General features: G+C 42.6%; 2 protein-coding genes across 5 annotated transcripts in view; both read left to right on the top strand.

Annotated features, from left to right (window-relative positions):
• The first annotated feature begins 2,118 nt into the window (after positions 1 to 2,118).
• Positions 2,119 to 4,250, top strand: LOC116089200 (gamma-crystallin C). 3 transcript variants are annotated; one of them, XM_031368852.1, is made up of 3 exons: positions 2,119 to 2,148; positions 2,241 to 2,483; positions 3,910 to 4,250. In XM_031368852.1, exons 1-3 carry the CDS (start codon positions 2,140 to 2,142, stop codon positions 4,180 to 4,182), a joined length of 525 nt encoding a protein of 174 aa, XP_031224712.1. In that variant the 5' UTR covers positions 2,119 to 2,139; the 3' UTR covers positions 4,183 to 4,250. The 3 variants fall into 3 exon arrangements, with proteins under 3 accessions (XP_031224712.1, XP_031224711.1, XP_031224713.1); XM_031368851.1 differs by having other exon boundaries at positions 3,907 to 4,250; XM_031368853.1 differs by having other exon boundaries at positions 2,140 to 2,148; positions 2,241 to 2,487; positions 3,914 to 4,182.
• Positions 4,251 to 11,870: 7,620 nt separating this feature from the next.
• The window catches only part of LOC116089199 (gamma-crystallin D), an 11,119-nt gene continuing 5,809 nt past the window's right edge, over positions 11,871 to 17,180 (top strand). Inside the window, exons 1-4 of one of the 2 annotated variants that reach the window (XM_031368850.1) lie at positions 11,888 to 11,910; positions 11,999 to 12,241; positions 13,114 to 13,390; positions 14,684 to 14,687. In XM_031368850.1, the coding sequence (XP_031224710.1) occupies positions 11,902 to 11,910; positions 11,999 to 12,241; positions 13,114 to 13,386 (525 nt within the window). In that variant the 5' untranslated portion in view covers positions 11,888 to 11,901 and the 3' untranslated portion in view covers positions 13,387 to 13,390; positions 14,684 to 14,687. Of the gene's footprint in view, positions 11,911 to 11,998; positions 12,242 to 13,113; positions 13,456 to 14,683; positions 14,688 to 17,180 lie in introns of those variants that run through there. The other variant, XM_031368849.1, reaches the window with a different exon arrangement.

Below are 17,180 nucleotides of genomic sequence, written 5' to 3'. Positions count from 1 at the left end.
TTCCTTCCTTCCTTCTTTCTTTTTCTTCTATCTTCCTCCCTTTCTTTCTTTGTTTTTTTCTTCTTCTTCTTCTTTGAGATAGAGTCTCTCTACATAGCTCTGGCTATCCTGGAACTCACTATGTAGTCAAGGCTGGCCTTTAACTCACAGAGATCCACCTTCCTAAAACAAGTTCAGGGATTAAAGGCATGCACCTCCACTCCCAGCCCCCTGATGAGATTCCTAATGTCTATTCTAATTTTTTAACCACATGATGGCTCTATAGAAGTGAAGGTTTCAGGACCCTTTTGAGAACACTTAATCTTTGGTCAGAAAGCAGGCTGACATCATCTTTAATCATGTCACTCTAATACTATTGTCAGTGTCACTAATATTACCAGTGTTCACCTGCACCAAGTAGTGTGCCAAAAATGGTATATACATAGTCTGGTTAAGGAATGCTAATGTCTATTAGTTAAGTGTGTCTAGGAACTGCCTGCCTGTAAACAAGTTAAGTTTAAGACTTGCCGCTTCCAGGGAGAGCACATACCCTGAGAGACTTTAGAAGAGCTGCGCCTCAGATGTATAACTTGCTTGTGTGGTTTAAGGAGGGTCTAAAAAAAAAATAGAAGTCTAGGTGGAGAAGCTCTGTGAGAAAAGCTTGCCTACCACGCACGAATAAGGCTGTGGGTTCAGTCCCCACCACTGCCATACACAGGAAGAGAGAGACTGGAATGGAGGTGGAAGGGAGGGGAAAGGAGGGAAGGAGGAAAGAAAACAAGGGGAAAAAAAGCTTAGAAATTTGCCAGAGTTGGCTGTGCACACCTGTAATCACAGCACCAAGGTGACTGAGGCAGGAGGACTGCAGTGTGTCCAGGGCCTGCTTAGTGAGACCCTGCGGGGTGGGGGAGGTGGGGGTAGAGGTGGAGATGGGGAGAAAGAGGAAGAGGGAGCAAGAGACAAAGCTGTAAATAAAGGAGTAACAGTGGTGCTAGGCTCGGAGGGTGGTGTGGTATGTAATGTGATGTGTGCGTGCGTGCGTGCGTGCGTGCGTGCGTGCGTGCGTGCGTGCGTGCGTGCGTGTGTGTGTGTGTGTGTGTGTGTGTGTGTGTGAGATGTGTATGAGTGTGTGTGTTCATTAGCAAGTCTCTGCTGAGCATCTATGAGGCATTGTATTTGATTTAAAAATTGCTAAAAAAAAAAAAGTAGTGGTTAATCATCTGGGCACTGAGACTGGGTCAGCACTCTCTGAGCGCTTCAGGTTTGTCTTTATTCAGACAAAATCACTCTGACTAACCTTGTCTGGGGTCATGGATTAAGATGGCTTCTATCTAATAGCTGAATAGCAGACGTGCTGGGCAGAGGTGCTGCATCAGCTGCCAGATGGCAGATACTCTTTTTTTTTCCTCTCTTGTGCTCTCTTGTGCTCAGGTTCAAATCTCACTCTTACACAGGAAGTGTAGAGCCTTTCCTGGCCTTGGAAATGAGGAAGCAATTCATACATTATTTGTCAGTCTTGGGCTTCATGACCATAGGAATTTTTTTCCCTTCATTACACAAGCTGATTACCAGAAGTAGATTTTGACTCACGTACTGTGAAGCCACCAAGGGGGGAAGATAGCTTAGGTCGTAGAGCATCAGCTCAATACAGCCAGGAAAAGCCAAGATCAAAATCTAGATTTGTGCCCCGTACTGAAACCAGCAGAACCAGAAAAGAAGGGGGAATGGGAAGAAGGTTGACTGGCCTCTGTCTCACTAGTCAGTGTTTGCAGTATTCGCAGAATTCCAGCCTTCTCGACTCTGGGGATACTTCTACGTATGCACAGATTCCTCCCAGATTTACCAAGTGTAATGAAATCGAAATGTAGGGACATGGACTTCAGGTCAAAAGTTCAGGCTGATGTGCTGATAAATTTAAAAAACAGTAAGAATCTGAATAAAGCAACACTGAGCAGCTCATCCAGGGCAGCGTTGGAACACACCAGAGAACCAGGCGAATCTACAATCACCGCCACTGAATGCAGCACGTAATAGCGATCCATGAAATTCCCTCAGCCCGGAGGGCCCCTTTTGTGCAGTTCCGCTAACACAGCAACCCTCCTGCTATATAGACCGGCCACGCTCTGGCTGGACACTGAACTCACTACGGGTCAGCCAGCCATGGGGAAGGTGAGCAGAAGGCAAACCAAACGAAAAGTCAGACTGAACGGCCTCAACACAAGGAGCAAATGATCTCATTCAGCATTGCTCTTCCTTTACAGATCACCTTCTACGAGGACCGCAGCTTCCAGGGCCGCTGCTATGAGTGCAGCAGCGACTGCCCCAACCTGCAGACCTACTTCAGCCGCTGCAACTCCATCCGAGTGGACAGTGGCTGCTGGATGCTCTATGAGCGCCCCAACTACCAGGGCCACCAGTACTTCCTGAGACGTGGAGACTACCCTGACTACCAGCAGTGGATGGGTTTCAGCGACTCCATTCGCTCCTGCCGCCTCATCCCCCATGTGAGTCCTGTTTGATTTTATTTCTTGCTGCACAGGGGTCCTCACTGTTTTACTGATGTGGGATGCAGAGAGTAGAGGTTTTTGTTTGTTTGTTTGTTTGTTTGTTTTCTGCAGAGGTATCTAAGGGTTAAGTGGTCTTCAAATGCCTGCCTAAACCCATGGAGATACAGGCAGGAAGACAGAATTATAAGGAAGAATCTATTTACAGAAGGCCCAGTTATTCTTTTTCGTTGCCACCATCAGATTAATCAGAAGTTGTCCCAGTGAATGTAGTTTTATGCAGGGATATAAAACAAAATTTGTGGCTGGGAAGCTAGTTGGGACTGAGAGGGTAATCACATCCATCAGACTGATTTTTATTTATTTAATAAAGGGATTTCTGATAAGTAAGTTAATTAACCTCTATTGTGGAGTTGAAAACATTGAAAAGTACAGTGATCAGAAACTGTACAGGCAGAACTCAATTTTAAAAATGATAATTTTCCTTAATTTTGAAAATTGACTAAGGTCTCACTATAAATGGTTATTAACTTTCCACAAAAGTATACGATTTTTCTGAACTCTACTTTAGCCAGAAATAGTGATATCCTGTATTCCTAGCATCTGGGAAGCTGAGGCAAAAGTATCTTGAGTTTGATGACAATCTAAGTTATAAAATAAGCAGAATGGGACAGATGGAAATGATGTAAATTCAGTACTAACTTAGGAAATTCTCAAAAACAAAAATTGTAAGTAAAAAAAATTTTATTTTTAAGGGTAGACTTTTATGTATAGAAATACATATAAAACTACAAAAATACTAGTCAAGATACATTATTTGTATACCCTCCAACAACAACTTAGAATGAACATAGGAAGTTATGAATTAAGATATTTGAATTTTTAATGAACTCAAATTCGCTTTTTTTAAGCTTTTTTATTTTTCACTTTTTTTTTTAAACATCTTAAAAGTTCCACCTCCCAGACCAGGGGGTTCTCAACCTTCCTAATGCCTCTACCCTTTACTTCCCTATGTTGTGGTGGCCCCCTAGCCATAAAATTACTTTTGTTGCTATTTCCTAACTAATTTTGCTACTGTTATGTATCATAATATAAATATCTGTGTTTTCCAGTGGTCTTAAGCCATCCCTGTAAAAGGGTCATTGGACTAACCCCTGGCAGTCACGACCTATATATTGAAAACTACTGTCCTAAATGAAAAAACAAAAAACAAAAAACAAAACAAAACAAAACAAAACAAAAACAGAACCTGGGTTTCTGTCATGCTAGCAGGAGACCCACGAATGCATAGCTCTCAAAAATCTCACAGGCTCGGTCGGATCTTACTCCTATAGTCTCCTGCCTCAGTCACCCGTTGTTTTGCTTGGGTGAGTTCTGGAAGAGACTCAATTGCTTTTTCTTATCTTTCTTTGTGTGACCCAAGCAGACAGGTTCCCACAGAATGCGACTGTATGAGAAAGAAGATCACAAAGGCGTCATGATGGAGCTGAGCGAGGACTGCTCCTGCATCCAGGATCGCTTCCACCTCAGTGAGGTGCGCTCGCTGCATGTGCTGGAGGGCTGCTGGGTTCTCTATGAGATGCCTAACTACCGAGGCCGGCAGTATCTGCTGAGACCTCAAGAGTACAGGCGCTACCACGACTGGGGCGCTGTAGACGCTAAGGCCGGCTCTTTGCGGAGGGTGGTAGATTTATACTAAAGTAGGTGAACGCTACCATTTTCTCATTTTGGAACCTAATAAAGTATTTAGTCTGTATTGTTGGCAAACCCCGACTTCTGTTATTCTTTCATTGTGTGCGAATCCACCCACCTGCAAACCCTCCCTATAAAAGGTTGAGCGGAGAATGGAGAAGTTAGGATGTTCAAGAACTTTTCAATTGTGAATTCTGAACAAGTCTTCGATGGCTGGGGATATATGTATGTACCTCAGTGAGAGAGCTTTTATCCAGGGTTCACAAGGTCGTGGGCTCAATCCCGAGCACTACCAGAAAGAATAGAAAAAAGTTCAGGTGGAGGGAGGGTACACCTGGTGTGGTGGTCGGGGTATACCTGGTGTGGTAGGAGGGTATACCTGATGGAGGGAGGGCATTCCTGGTCAGGGAGGGTATACCCGGTGGGGGAGGGTAAACTTGTCTGACAATGAAAGGTCAGGTCAAGCCAAAGACACACAAGAAGGCTCCTGGAGAGGAAGCAGTAAGCAGTTGTCTAATCCAGGAAGACAACTTTGACAAATAACCTATCAGGACTTGTAAGAGAACTAATTTTGTTTACTGTAGAGCACAATATTACCCATATAAGGCTAGGGGTGCCACCACCCTTGCAGGCTTAAAACCCACTTCCTTCTGAAACCATTCCCAGTGAGAAAGCTTCTTCACCACCCAATCCTCCATGAAGACTCTCTTCCTGTTGGGCAGGCCTTTAATAATAGCAGGCCTTCATAGCACACGCCTTTAATCCCTGCACTCAGGAGGCAGAGGCAGGGGGATCTCTGAGTTCAAGGAGGCCAGCCTGGTCTACCGAGTGAGTTCCAGGACAGCCACAGTTTCTACACAGAAAAACCCTGTTGGGTGGGTGGGCAGATGGGACTTTTCTTCTCAAGTCATTTTGGGTTGTGTCAAATGGCTGATTAGATTAGTCACCTTTCTATTGTCATCAAAGGGAACTTATGAAAGGAAGCATGTGTTTAAGCTTATAGTTCCAGAAGGGAGTCCATAATGGCTGGGAGGCATGACAGCAGGCCAGAGCAGACAGCGTTCACATCTTCAACTGCAAATGCACTCACTAGGAGCAAACCGGAAGTGGGCAAAGGCTGTAAACTCTCCACCCATGCCAGTGACAAACTTCCTTCCCTGAGGCCGTACCTCCCGACGCCTTCTCCAAGCTCTTCCACCTTCTAGTGACCAAGTGTTCACATTCGAGAGACCATGGAGGTTTCTTATACAAACCACAATTAGAGCCAAGCATCACAACCACTCACACATAACCTTACCACTTCACAAATTCTATCAATAGAGAAGCAAAACCTCTTCCTAATACCGGATAATCCTCATTTATATTTGGTGGGCACCTCCTGGGATTCTTCCTTTTTACCACAGAGCTGAAATTAGACAATACATATTAATTTGCAATGTTTGTTTGTTTGTTTGTTACAAGATAGGATCTTGTTATGTTGCTCATGCTAGCTTCAATCTCTCTACCTTAACTTCATGGGTGGTGGGATCATAAGCCCGTACCACTGTGCAGGGTTGTATGCTGTGTTAAAAATATGATACATATGGCGTTGCACTTAAGTCAGTATCTTATTCTGTTTCATAGCTTAGTGGCATGCCTTGTTTGGAGGCTCCCTAAATCACTACATCTTTTCCTCATTGGTTACTGGGCTCTTGGACACAAAGATACAAACAGATCATCATACATGGACTCTCTCATGTTGACATGCCTTAGTTTCAGGAGAGTAGAGATCCAGAAGGAAGACTGTTCATAGTGAAACTTGTTTGCTTGTTTTTAAATTTTATTTCTATGGACTGCCCAATGGTTAGCTACTAAGATAGATTCTTTTTTTTTTAAAAGATTTATTTTATTTATTTTATGTGTATGAGTACAGTGTAGCTGTACAGATGTCCGTGAGTCATCATGTGTGTGGCTGCTGGGAATTGAACTCAGGACCTCTGCTCACCCTACTCACTCTGGCCCCACTCGCTCCGGCTTAATTTACTGCTGCTGTCTTCAGACGCACCAGAAGAGGACGTCCGATCTCATTACGGGAGCCACCATGTGGTTGCTGGGATCCGAACTCAGGACCTTCAGAAGAACAGTCAGTGCTCTTACCCACTGAGCTATCTCGCCAGCCCGATTCTTTTATTGTTTTTTTTTCTTTTATTGTTTATTGAGCATCTATCATGGGATTGCTATCCTTGAGTATAAAAGGCCACCAAAAAGTCTACCTACTACCACTGAGCCGAATCTAAAAATACTGCTACATACCATCAAACAGTGAGATATGATCATCCTTTTAAAGTCAGTTACTAGATCCGGGTATGGCAGCACAACGAGAATCCCATTGCTCTGCAGTCTGTGGCAGGAGGATCACAGTGAGTATGAAGTCAGCCTGGGCTGCATTGTAAGTTCCTAGCAAGCCTAGGCCATACAGTGACAGCCTAAATAAATAAGTATCTCAATAAATAAGTATCAATTACTAAGTAGCAGAAACTGATCAACTTTCTTCATTTGAGTACTTTTAATTTCAATGTAGTTTCAGAATGATCCCATGACAGACTCTAAAGAAGAGTCATGAGGATTTTTTGTTTTTTCCTTCCTTCTTTCCTCCCTTCCTTCCTTCCTTTCTTCCTTTCTTTTTTCATAGTTCTTCTGCTATGTGCATATGTTCTTGAACATTTGGGGGATGAAAAATGTTTACATCACAAAATCTTCATTGAATACTCCTTTATTTGTTTCTTTGGCACTTCCTTGCTTTCCAGTCTGGAGCAACATCCCAAATGAGTGCAGTTTCCAAGAGTGTGAAAAACTCTGTCATGGCTGCAGGGACCAGACAGACAGACACTAGAAGACTGTACAGTAGGCAGCACATCCTATCTTCAACGTCTGGCTGGAGGACAGGGGACAAGAAGACAGATCCAGTCTCTCCTGCAGTGTCCTTCTCCCTTGTTGTCCCCCCATTCCTTTCTTGTCCCTCCAGTCCCTAGCTATCTGTCCCTCTGCTCCCATCTCCAAACTACTGGGATGCAGACATAAAGAATCATGCAGTACTCTCTGGATGTTTAGAAATAAATTTTATCAATGATGCTGTCCAATCTGGGCTCCTGTGCTAATGGTATTTAAGATTCATGCATCCCTCTTCCAAGAAATAAACTTCAGAAGTGATCCAAGTTTGCCTGCTTGCTTGCTTGCTTGCTTGGCTCAGTTTTGTTTTTGTTTTTTTAAGACAGAATTTCTTAGTCTTTGAATCTCCTGAAACTCATTTTTTAAGACAGAATTTCTTAGTCTTTGAATATCCTGAAACTCACTCTGTAGACCAGGCTGGCCTCAAATTTTGAGCTCCTCTTGCCTCTACCTCCCAAGTGCTGGGATTAAATATGTGTGCCACCACTTCCAGACTCTTTTTAAAAAAAAAAAAAAATATATATATATATATATATATATTGTTTATATTTATTTGTAAATTATTAAGAGATGTTGGATAGATACAAAGAACTAATTTGGGGGAGGCATGGCATGAGATGGGAGTCATGGTTTTTAGTGTGTCTTTAGAGTATCTTGAGGGTTTTTTTTTTAATGTGTCTATAATTATTTTTTTTAAATTACTCTAATTTAAAACTCTATATGTAATATGAATTTCAAATTTACATTTATATAAATGAAATGATTATTTCTTTGTAAGTAAATCCAAACTGTTTACCTGCCACATTTGTTCTGTTGATTCCTCACAGCCTTAACAAGCCTTTTACATCATTCCTAGACGGGTACAGACCTGCCCTGCAACACAATGGTCAGGGTGTGGGCAAGCCAAGATCTGAAGTCTCCATTCTCTATTCAATGATCCAATTATTTTCTTTTATTTTTTTTTTTAAGATTTATTTATTATTATACATAAGTACACTGTAACTGTCTTCAGATGCGCCAGAAGAGGGCGTCAGATCTCATTATGGGTGGTTGTGAGCCACCATGTGGTTGCTGGGATTTGAACTCAGGACCTTTGGAAGAGCAGTCAGTGCTCTTACCCACTGAGCCATCTTGCCAGCCCCCAATTATTTTCTTAAAATGCCTTATTTTCTGTCTTCCTCTCATACCAAGTTACAATGAGCTTGTCACTTCTTTTAAATTCCAAGAGAGCAACACCGAAAAGCCTGGTTCCCATCACTTTCCCAGCCATGCGTGCACACAAGTGATCTTAACCCAGGATGACCTTAACCTTACAGCAAACCCTATTGTCTCAGCTTTCCAAGCACTGGGATTATAGGAGTGAGGAGCAACATTATTTATTTTTTATTTTTTATTTTTGGATCCTATAAGAAGTCTCAATCCTAGACAAATTAAGTCTCTAGTTGAAAATAAAACACTATTTTTGCTAAATCAGGTTCTTTTTTTAGGTTTATTTTACTTATTTCATGTATATGAGTTCACTGTGTCGATCTTCAGACACACTAGAAGGGGATATCAGATCCCATTACAGAGCCATCATATGGTTGCTGGTAATTGAACTCAGGACCTCTGGAAGAGCTTAACCACTCTTCACCGCTGAGCCATCTCTCTAGTCGGGAGAGGCAATGATGCCCCAGTTCATGTGAATCAAAGCTTCTTAACTCTGTGTTGTTCCTAACATGGAGGAACGGGTCTCTGGTGTGATTCTAGGGTCGGATTCGGAAATGTTACAACGGACAGATGTATCAAATGCTCATCTATTATTTCACATTCTTAAAACTAAGCAGTTCTCATCATTTTAGGTTTACCAAACCAATTTTCTTCCATTGGAACAAACATAATAGTGACATCTTTGGTTTTTTTGTTTTTTTATTTGTTTTTAGATAAGCAAAGGCATTTAAAACAAAAGCAACATTAAAACTAATCACTCTCTATCCTTACACTGTTTTGCAACGCATTTACAAAACGGCATTTTAACTACCCTAACTATAAAAGTCCCTAATAAAACATGCTGCTGGCCAAGTTCCCACACTTGGCAACTAGACTTGATACTTTCTCACCTTTCTATACTTTCTCAACTGGTCAAAGCAGACAGGTTTGAGACAGGATCTCTCTCTCTATGCAGCTCTGGCTGGCCTGGAACTCAAACTCACAGAAATCTGCTTGCCTCTCTGTCTCCCTGGTACTGGAACCAAAGGCACTCGCCCTACATCCAACTGAGCTTGAAAGCTCTTGTATGGAGTCGAAAGTTGGTGATTTCAGGTGCCAAGCAGATGACATAAATATAAGAGGAAAAAATGTTTGTTTAAAAAACAAAAACAAAAACAACAACAACAACAACAACAAAAAACCAGTAGGGAATGGTTATGGATCATCCCTACTGATGATCCAGAACTTTATAACACCCATCTAATGCCACACTAAAGTACGTCTGCTTCCACCGTCCCCAGGAAACCAGTCCTCATTTCCAGGCTAATGTGGAAACTGGGGAGACCCCCAATCTGCAGACTCCACAGTAGTCCCCTGTGTTCCCTCTCTCTGCAAGAGAACACCTTAGCCTCATGGAGCTTGAGAAATTAAGAGAAGAAAATCTCAACAAAGGATGGACCGCACATTTTCTCTCCATTCCGGTAGAACAAGACTCTCTGATTCATCAAACATGTTGAGCTCTCAGGAAAATGATTTTCATACTTCATTTTGCATGTATTTCATTTACACTAACTACACAGGTTATTGACAGTTCGCGTAGCAAAGCCCTAGCTTGAGATAGTCTCTTCTCACATCACTTTTTTTAAAACTTACTTAAATAACTAGGGGCTGATCAGGGCCATTGGGTCTAACACAACCTCGTTGCTAATGCCAGAGCCATATTTTGACCCAACCATTAGCTTTTCTGCTCTATAGGAAGACTGGGGATGGCCCTGGTTGGTTCAGCCCCAGGCTAATATAAAGCTGTCACAATGACCAGAAAATCCCCTTGTTTGGACAGATGTGTTCAAATATAATTAATGTCAACGAAGGTAGTGGATTCCCCCAACAGACACACATATCCCCTTGTGCTATTTTCTTCTTGAGCCATCCAGTCAGACTTTTCATTGCTCTGACTAATAGTTGTCTCATATTTTACAGTTTTGGCCAATCAGTACTCCCCGCCAGCCCCAGAACCCTAGACTCAGAAACAACCCTGATAAACTTAACATTGCTCTCAATTTTATATTTTATTATTGAAAATGCTCTAATTATAATGACTATCTGTGTGAGACATCCTGCTCGCCTGTCCTCCACTTCCACAAGGGAATTTGTTACATGTGTCTTACACGTGATCAAAAAGCCAGGAACCAGAAAATAGCCATCGAAATCAACATATTGGACACAGTTGCGGTTTCAAGTTCGTTAAGTCCGCACTTAGAAAGGAGGATGGGTGAAAGGCACGGCAGGGTCCTTCCCTAGGGTAACAGAACTGTGAGTAATTCTTTGAACATGAAAGAAGCTAGACTTGACAGACATCTTCCACTCTGGTGCCCTTTCCAGCTCATCAAACTTTTCCAAGCCAATAAACCCTCCTATAGTCTTCCTAGACCGCAGCTTCTGGGCTTTCATCCCGTGCTCTCCGGCCGCACTGCAGCCATAACTCCTCTAGTCCGTTTCCTCGGAGTGAAACGCTATGTTTCTGTCTGTCTTCCACGGAACAAAAGCGTCCACCATATCACACCTGGACCCTGCACCTTAGGGGTTGGTTTTCTTTTATCATCTAAGACGTGATGAATTGGTTTTTGTTTTTTTGTTTTTTGTTTTTTTGTTGTTGTTGTTTTTTGGTTTTTGGTTTTTGTTTTTGTTTTGTTTTGTTTTGTTTTTTCAAGACAGGGTTTCTCTGTGTAGCCTTGGCTGTCCTGGAACTCACCATGATGAATTCTTTTTGTGTGTCTTTGGTGGGTCAGGTTTTCTCACTTCCTCAGACTTTCTCTTTAAGTTCTGTGATTAAACATCTTAAAACTATTTCCCCTTTCAAATGCAGAAGCACACATTGCCAAAAAAAAAAGAGATGGTCTGCTTGGCCTCCTGCTTCCAGCCAAGTCACAATACTGAAGACTGGGTTGGCTCGTTTGGAATTTCGGTTTGGTTTGGTTTTTCACGGTCAAAGTGTGAAATTCTATGAACTCCTTTGGTAAAAATAATCCCAGTTGCTACCATCTTTAATTCTGAAAGGAATTGATCTCCAGAGGACTTAAAATTTTCACCATTCGGTTGAATCTATTTCTTTCCTAATAATCCATGTTCAGGGTTGGGGAACCCGCGAGTAGCGTAGCAGACCTTACAGACAACTTACATTTACCACATTAAGACATTATCTAGTATAAACAACTCACATTTACCACATTAAGATGTTATCTACTCCCCACTTACACCTTTTTGTTTTGTCCAACTCTATAAAGAAGAGTGTGGTCTATCTACGAAATGGCTGGAGCTTTGCTTCTATTTTTAAATGAACAATGTGCAAATTACTTCTTTTTTCAAACAATCTCATTAGCATCAGCTAGTGATCACAACCTGAATACTCCAGAGTGAATAGAACCAAACCACAATGAATCCCGTGGGCTATGACAGCAAAGAGAAAAGAGGAGAACATGAACGTGCCCTGCCCCCCGCGGGCCCCTTTTGTGCTGTTTCTGCCAACACAGCAGACCTCCTGCTATATAGACCCTGCTCCCAGCCCCACTCACCCAACAGAACCATCCCATCCGACCTGCCAACACCAGCCATGGGGAAGGTGAGACCAGGATGCCCAGGGCCTGGGAAGTGCCCTTCCCTAGGAGTCCAGGCCATATCAGGCCTCTGAGCCCTGCCTTGTCTTTCAGATCACCTTCTATGAGGACCGCGGCTTCCAGGGCCGCCACTATGAGTGCAGCACCGACCACTCCAACCTGCAGCCCTACTTCAGCCGCTGCAACTCTGTGCGCGTAGACAGTGGCTGCTGGATGCTCTATGAGCAGCCCAACTTCGCAGGCTGCCAGTACTTCCTGCGTCGCGGGGACTACCCTGACTACCAGCAGTGGATGGGTTTCAGCGACTCTGTCCGCTCCTGCCGCCTCATCCCCCACGTGAGTCTAGATTCTCAAGAGTGAGGCACTGAGGAGCCTGACTGCAGTTGCCAGTTTAAGGTTAAACGTTGAAAGTAGAGCTGAGCCTGTTTGTAAGAAAAATTCATAGCTAGAACTGATTAGGTCAATAGTTACCCAGTTACAACTATTCTATTGGTCCGTGAGTATTTGTGGCATAAGGACACATTGGCAGCAGGGGGTGGGGGGCGATGTATGAAATCTGAGTCCTGTCTTGCAATCATTTAGGATGGGAAAATAGAATGACGAAATATGCTATACGGTGGCTACTGAACACAAGGGGAATTATGCTTAAAGTCTTCCTCCTCTTTTTGTCCCCTACTTGCATCTGGGGGTTCCTTCACCTAATCCAGTCAAAGTTCTTTCAACACAGAACACAGATGTTTTACAGCTGAAAAATGGCCCTTGGGCTTACTGGTTTTATCTTTCCATTTTTCCCCTCATTATATTTATGAATTATTAACCTGCACAGTCATTGTGGTCTGATACTGAAGATATTGAATATTTTAATAGGTCTTAATATAAAAACATTTTCCCCAAACGGCAAACCAAATAGTAAGAAGCTGTCAAAGGTCATGATTTTGCTCTAGTGCTTGCTTTCCAGCGTATTGCATAGGAGGTGGTTTGAGCCCAGCAGTTTCTGAACACACTCATAGTTCCTTCTCCAATTCATTTCCTCATACTTCCTGATCTTAGAAAATCCCAGAATCTGCCCTCATAGTGACAAGTTTATAAGTAGCCTGAGTTAATTAATGTATTTATTATCTATTTCAAATGGCTTGACCCAACTGAGGCCATCCTAAGGCATTAAAATCGCTTCATCGTTGTTTTTCTCCTGTTTCTGGGTTTGCCAGGCCGGCTCTCACAGGATCAGACTGTACGAGAGGGAAGAGTACAGAGGCCAGATGGTAGAGTTCACTGAGGACTGCCCCTCTCTCCAGGACCGATTCCACTTCAACGAGATCTACTCCCTCAATGTGCTGGAGGGCTGCTGGGTCCTCTATGAGATGGCCAACTACCGGGGACGGCAGTACCTGCTCAGGCCCGGGGAGTACAGGCGCTACCACGACTGGGGTGCCATGAATGCCAGGGTGGGCTCTCTGAGGAGAGTCATGGATTTCTATTGAATTGGTTTTTTACTCTACCCTTTCTCCATCTGGAAGCTAATAAAATATTTTCTGTGTGTTCCTGGCACTGATTTGCTTCTGTGTTTTTCTTTTTATATCCTGTTTGCTTATGTTTATTGGTTCAAAACAGGGTCTCACTATTTAGTCCATGCTAGCTCCAAGCTTGTGATCCTTGTAATGTGCATGTGCATGTATGCATGTAAATGTGTGTGTGAAGTGTGTGCATGTATGTGTACATGTGTGTGTGATGTGTGCATGTGTGTTATGTGTGCAATGTGTGCATATCTGTGATGTGTTTGATGTGTGTGACATGTGTGCATGTGTGTGATGTGTGTGTATGTGTGTGACGTGTGATGTGTGTGTATGTGTGTGACGTGTGATGTGTGTGAATGTGTATAATGTGTGTGCATGTGTGTGATGTGTGATGTATGTGCATGTGTAATGTGTATGTATGTGTATGCATGTGCATTGTGTGATGTGGATGCATGTGTGTGCATGTGTGTACACATGTGTATGATATGTTTACATGTGTACAGCCCATACATACATACAGAGGCTGGATTTTAGCCTGGTTGTTACTTGGGACCCATCTATCTTGGTTCCCTTTGAAATAGGCCTCCTGCTGGCCAGGACGTCAATACATAGGTCAGAATAACTGGACAGAGAGGCCCAGAGAGACTCCTCTCTCTGATACCCTGATGCTTGGTTTACAGACAACAGTCATCATGCTGGGATTCCCACATGGGTTCTGAGCATCAAATTCAATCCTTATGATTACACAGCAAGTACTGTATGGACTGGGCCCTCTCTCTAGTTCAAACTTAAGATGCTTTCAACCTTCCCACTGCCACAATTACAGATGTGCACAGCCCTGCCCTGCTCATTATTTTACTTAAATGTAAAATAATTTTTATTTTACAGCACACACATACACTGCAAGTGGCAACCAAACTGTTTGATGATTCATGAGTAAAAAAGAAAATTCTCACAATGGAAATATACCGTCATAGAAAGAGAACTTAACTATTTATAAAACATCTTTATGGGTTGGAAAGCTACCTCAGAGATTAAGAGCACTATTGCAGAGGATCCAAGTCAAGTTCCCAATACCAATATGGTAACTCACAGCCGTTTGTAACTCCAGTTGAGATGATGCAACACCCTCTTCCGGCACAAGCAAGCATATGTTACATGTACGCATATGCAGGCAAAACACTCATGTAAAAGTAACACTTTTAAAAAAGCAAAATAACCTTCATACCACTATTTTATTTGAGTTTCCAGACTTAAAAAAAAGTGTTGTTTCCAAATGATTAGAAATCTGTTCTATTTTCAGTTTCTTTGAGGGGTGACCATCTGGAAACCAAGTTCAAACAAGGTGTTCCCCAACTTTAAAATCAGGTTTCTGAGACCAAGGATCATAAAGAGTTTCAGAGTATTTTTTCCATGTTTTCTTTTTTATGTGGCCGAGTGTTTTGCCTGAACGTATGTCTGTGCACTTGGCTGGTGCACACGGAGGCTGTCAGGCCCCCTGGAACTTGAGATATAGTTGTGAGCAACCATGTGGGAACTGATCTAGATCCTCCCTTGGGAATAGCAGTCAGTGCTCTTAACCCCTGAGCCATCTCTCCGAGACTTTCAGAGAACTCCTGGTTCCCCAAACATTGTATGAAAAGGATGAGTTTGCAGATGTCTGCCAGACTCCCTTTCTGCCTAGGTGGTCACGTGACACCACTGTGGCCACTGAAATGTAACAGGAATGTACTTAGTAGAAGGGAAGACTTCCACTTTCCCAGCTGAAAGGGCAGATTCTCCTAACAGTATGTCCCCATTAGCTTAATCATCTTACATCAAGAAGGTGACAATTATGAAGGAAAGGACATGACATTTTTGGAGACCTTGATGTCCTCAAAACTCCAAAGCAACACCAACAACCGTGAGACTTCTAGTAATATAAATAAATAGTAAATAAACCTGTGTGTGCATAGTAAACCCCTCAAGCAGGTGTCCCATTGTCTTAAGTTCAATGTACATGTGTAGCTGAGATAGAATTAAGAACAAGATGTTTGAGAAATTACTGGTCTTCAGTATGGAATCAGGGAGATTTATGCTAAAGTAACAGCAGCACACATTTCAGATTCTTACCCTGGGATTAATGCAAACAGCCAAACAGCAATCCAGTTGTTTTAGAAAGGTAGTGGAGCACCCCTTTAACCCAGCACTCAGGAGGCAGAGACAGGCAGATCTCTGAGTTTGAGAACAACCTGGTCTATAAATTAAGGTCCAGGATAGCCAGAGGTACAAACAGAAACCTCATCTCAAAGAACAAAAACAAACAAACAAACAAACAAACACAAAGAAAGAAAGAAAGAAAGAAAGAAAGAAAGAAAGAAAGAAAGAAAGGAAGGAAGGAAGGAAGAAGAAAGGAAGGAAGAAACAAAGAAGAAAAAGAGAATTAAATTTATAACTTCATCCCCTTGTATATACATGCACATTTACAAAGTTATGTATGTTTATACAATCATGTACATGCACAACATACCCACATGTGCTAGCACACTATGCATAAGGTTCTAAGAAACTAAGACCTGGATTCATTTATGTTGGTTCTCTCTTTGCCTCTTGCATTTCCTAACTTCTCTTCTGTTGTACTGCTGTTGCTATTGCTAGATTTAAAAAAAAAAAAAGAATGTCTTTGTAAGCACTTAAAAACACAGATCTGATTGTATCATCTCTCTCCTCCACAGGATGGAACTCCAGTCCAGTACCATGAATGTGGTCAAAAAGCCAGGTGCTGAGGAAGTCATAGGCCCTAGTTGGGAAGCTCCTACTGTTGTTTTTGTGAAATGGATATGATGTGCCTGACATATTGCCTTCTAAATAATTATCTTTAATCCCATATGTTAATGCTAGTAGTAACTGTGGTCAGAAGATCTGCTTTTTGCAGTGGGTAGCAATAGCTGTAGAGAGAGACTCGTGACTGGTCAAAGCCCTCATAGTAACTGACTATTGAATGCTCAGCTGTGAATGGGACCTCTATAGGCTTGGGGAACATTGTGGAAAAGACAGCAGAAAAACTGTAAAAGCCAGAGGGTGAAGTGAAGTGTGGAAAATGCTATTTTTCCATTATAGCCTTCTTCTTAGTTAAATTTCTACCACTATGATAAAACACCATGTACAAGGCAACTTATGAAAGCAAGTGTTTAATTTGACTTCTGGTTTCAGAGGGTCAGAGTCTGTGATGGCACAGTAAGGAAACAGCTGAGGGATCTCCTCTTGTCCTCTTGATCCTCAAACATGAGCCAGAGAGAGGGAGGGGGAGAGAGAAAGGGAGGGACAGGAGGAGAGGGAGGGGGGAGGGGAGAGGGAGAGGGAGAGGGAGAGGGAGAGCGAGCAAGAGCACTGAGCATCACAGGAGTCTTTTGAAACCTCAAAGTCCATACCCAGTGGCATATTTCCTCCAACAAGGCCAAATCTCCCCCAAACCCTCCCCCAAACAGATCCACCAACTGAGAACCAAGTATTCAACTATGTAAGCCCGTGAGGCCATTCTCATTCAAACCACCACACATGACACTTTTGAACTCATAGCAACTGTAATTATCTACAGGAGACCTGCATAAGGCCAACATCCTGTCTGGGGATTGAGAGGAGTCCAGAAGAGTGACTGATGGTTGCTAAGGGAGAGGAATTTCTTCTGTAGTGTAACCACTGTTAAGGGGGCATGTATTCCTTTAAACAGACTTTTATCCAACCTTAACAAAACCTTGATAACTTGTTGGTTCATTGGAGCG

Source organism: Mastomys coucha, unplaced genomic scaffold (genome assembly GCF_008632895.1).
Source record: "Mastomys coucha isolate ucsf_1 unplaced genomic scaffold, UCSF_Mcou_1 pScaffold14, whole genome shotgun sequence".
NCBI classification, from domain to species: domain Eukaryota; kingdom Metazoa; phylum Chordata; class Mammalia; order Rodentia; family Muridae; genus Mastomys; species Mastomys coucha.
Note: the sequence above shows the minus strand (reverse complement) of the source record. Positions and strands in the feature narration are given on the sequence as shown.

Coding starts and splice junctions, on each gene's coding strand:
- LOC116089200 (XM_031368851.1), top strand. Junction 2,484..3,906: donor CCTGCCGCCTCATCCCCCAT/GTGAGTCCTGTT, acceptor GTGTGACCCAAG/CAGACAGGTTCCCACAGAAT.